Genomic DNA, 1,400 nt, shown 5'->3' with positions numbered 1-1,400 from the left:
TCACATTCCTTCGTACTGATAAGACGAGCGAATACATGCATAAGATCATGTATAAATGCGTACTTACCCGTTTTAATGTTCATTTGAAGTATTTCATGCAGCATCTCATCCATCTTCTGTACGTAATAGCACCTTGGCTGTTCTTTCATAATTTTCTCGCATTCCGTGCTTAATCGTGCTATTTCGTGTTTTTTTCCTTTTCGAATGGCTTGTTTAAACACTAAAATATGCGAATTGCGAAATATTCGTGCAAGTTTCAACATCTTACTTCTTAGATCGGTGAAGTACAATCTTAGTGATTCGTTATTTTGTGATTTTCCAAGCATTTGTTCTACTTCATTAGAGTTGTAATCTCTAAAAGCATCTTCAAAAGATAATAATGCGTAATATATCCTATTATATTTTGCTTTACCTTCTAACATATTGTTATGTCTTTTCTTTAATTCTGTCATACGCGCTATGTTACCCATTATTGGTGTGTTATGATGTGTACTCCACACATAATCATTTTCATCATCTACTCTGCTATTCTCACCGTATGCATTCGCCACATTTGCTAAGTCTCGTGCACCACCTTGAGATGCCCTGATCAAAGAAAAAATGAAGATAATCCAAAGACAATCCATGGGATGGCACGCTGCTGAACATTAAATAGTTCTAATTTTTTGATAGACATGACAGTAATGCGAGATATGGTATGTCTATTGACACTTGAAATGCTGTCATAAACGATGTAAAAATACCATTCTGTGTGTTTTGGTATATGCGTACATTACTGTTCTGTAGAATGTAAATCGTGGTGTATTTTACTGATAACTTGGACTAAATCAGCATTCTACACGTCAAAAAATCATTTCTTAAAAGAGAAGAACAACAGCATAGAAGGATGTTTCTTAGAAATAGTACCACCATGCTAGCAACTAATAAATAATTCTCATTCAGCAACGGTATTGAGTAAATGTTATTGTTTGTTCATGTTTTGTGATGTGAGAATATAAATAAATAACTTTTAGCGAAAAAGGAAAAATGATAAATCTAATTTACTAGAAAATTGCTAAATTGGCAATGAGTGTTATGTTCACTCTCTTGTATCATGTATTCATACAAATAAAAATACAACTCAAATATTCAGAAATCGGTTTTGTGAAACCTAAATATGACCTTTCGAGAAAAATAAAAAATTTTGTTTCATGTCTTTGCACTGGATGAAGAGTCGAAAGTTGTTGTGCAGCTCATTCTTTCTGCCACACTCTCAGCCACTATTTACAAACAATATTTTCATTCTATTTTTATTTATTCTATCCCTATCATTATTTAGTTGGCTGTTTTTATGAACACCACCACGTCTAATCAAAATGCATGAAATAAATAACATATCTGCACTTTTAACTTTTGTTTGA

The 1,400-nt window shown here is 32.6% G+C and overlaps 1 protein-coding gene across 1 annotated transcript; it reads right to left on the bottom strand.

The window, feature by feature from the left end:
• Positions 1-2: 2 nt before the first annotated feature.
• On the bottom strand, positions 3-626 carry VCUG_01219 (uncharacterized protein; the record flags this gene model as incomplete). Its single annotated transcript, XM_008076046.1, has 1 exon — positions 3-626. A coding segment is annotated over one exon (624 nt), but the record flags the coding sequence as incomplete, so codon positions are not given.
• Positions 627-1,400: the final 774 nt, after the last annotated feature.

Source organism: Vavraia culicis (assembly GCF_000192795.1).
Source record: "Vavraia culicis subsp. floridensis unplaced genomic scaffold supercont1.17, whole genome shotgun sequence".
Classification (NCBI taxonomy): domain Eukaryota; kingdom Fungi; phylum Microsporidia; family Pleistophoridae; genus Vavraia; species Vavraia culicis.
This window is presented reverse-complemented; position numbering and strand designations above follow the sequence as displayed.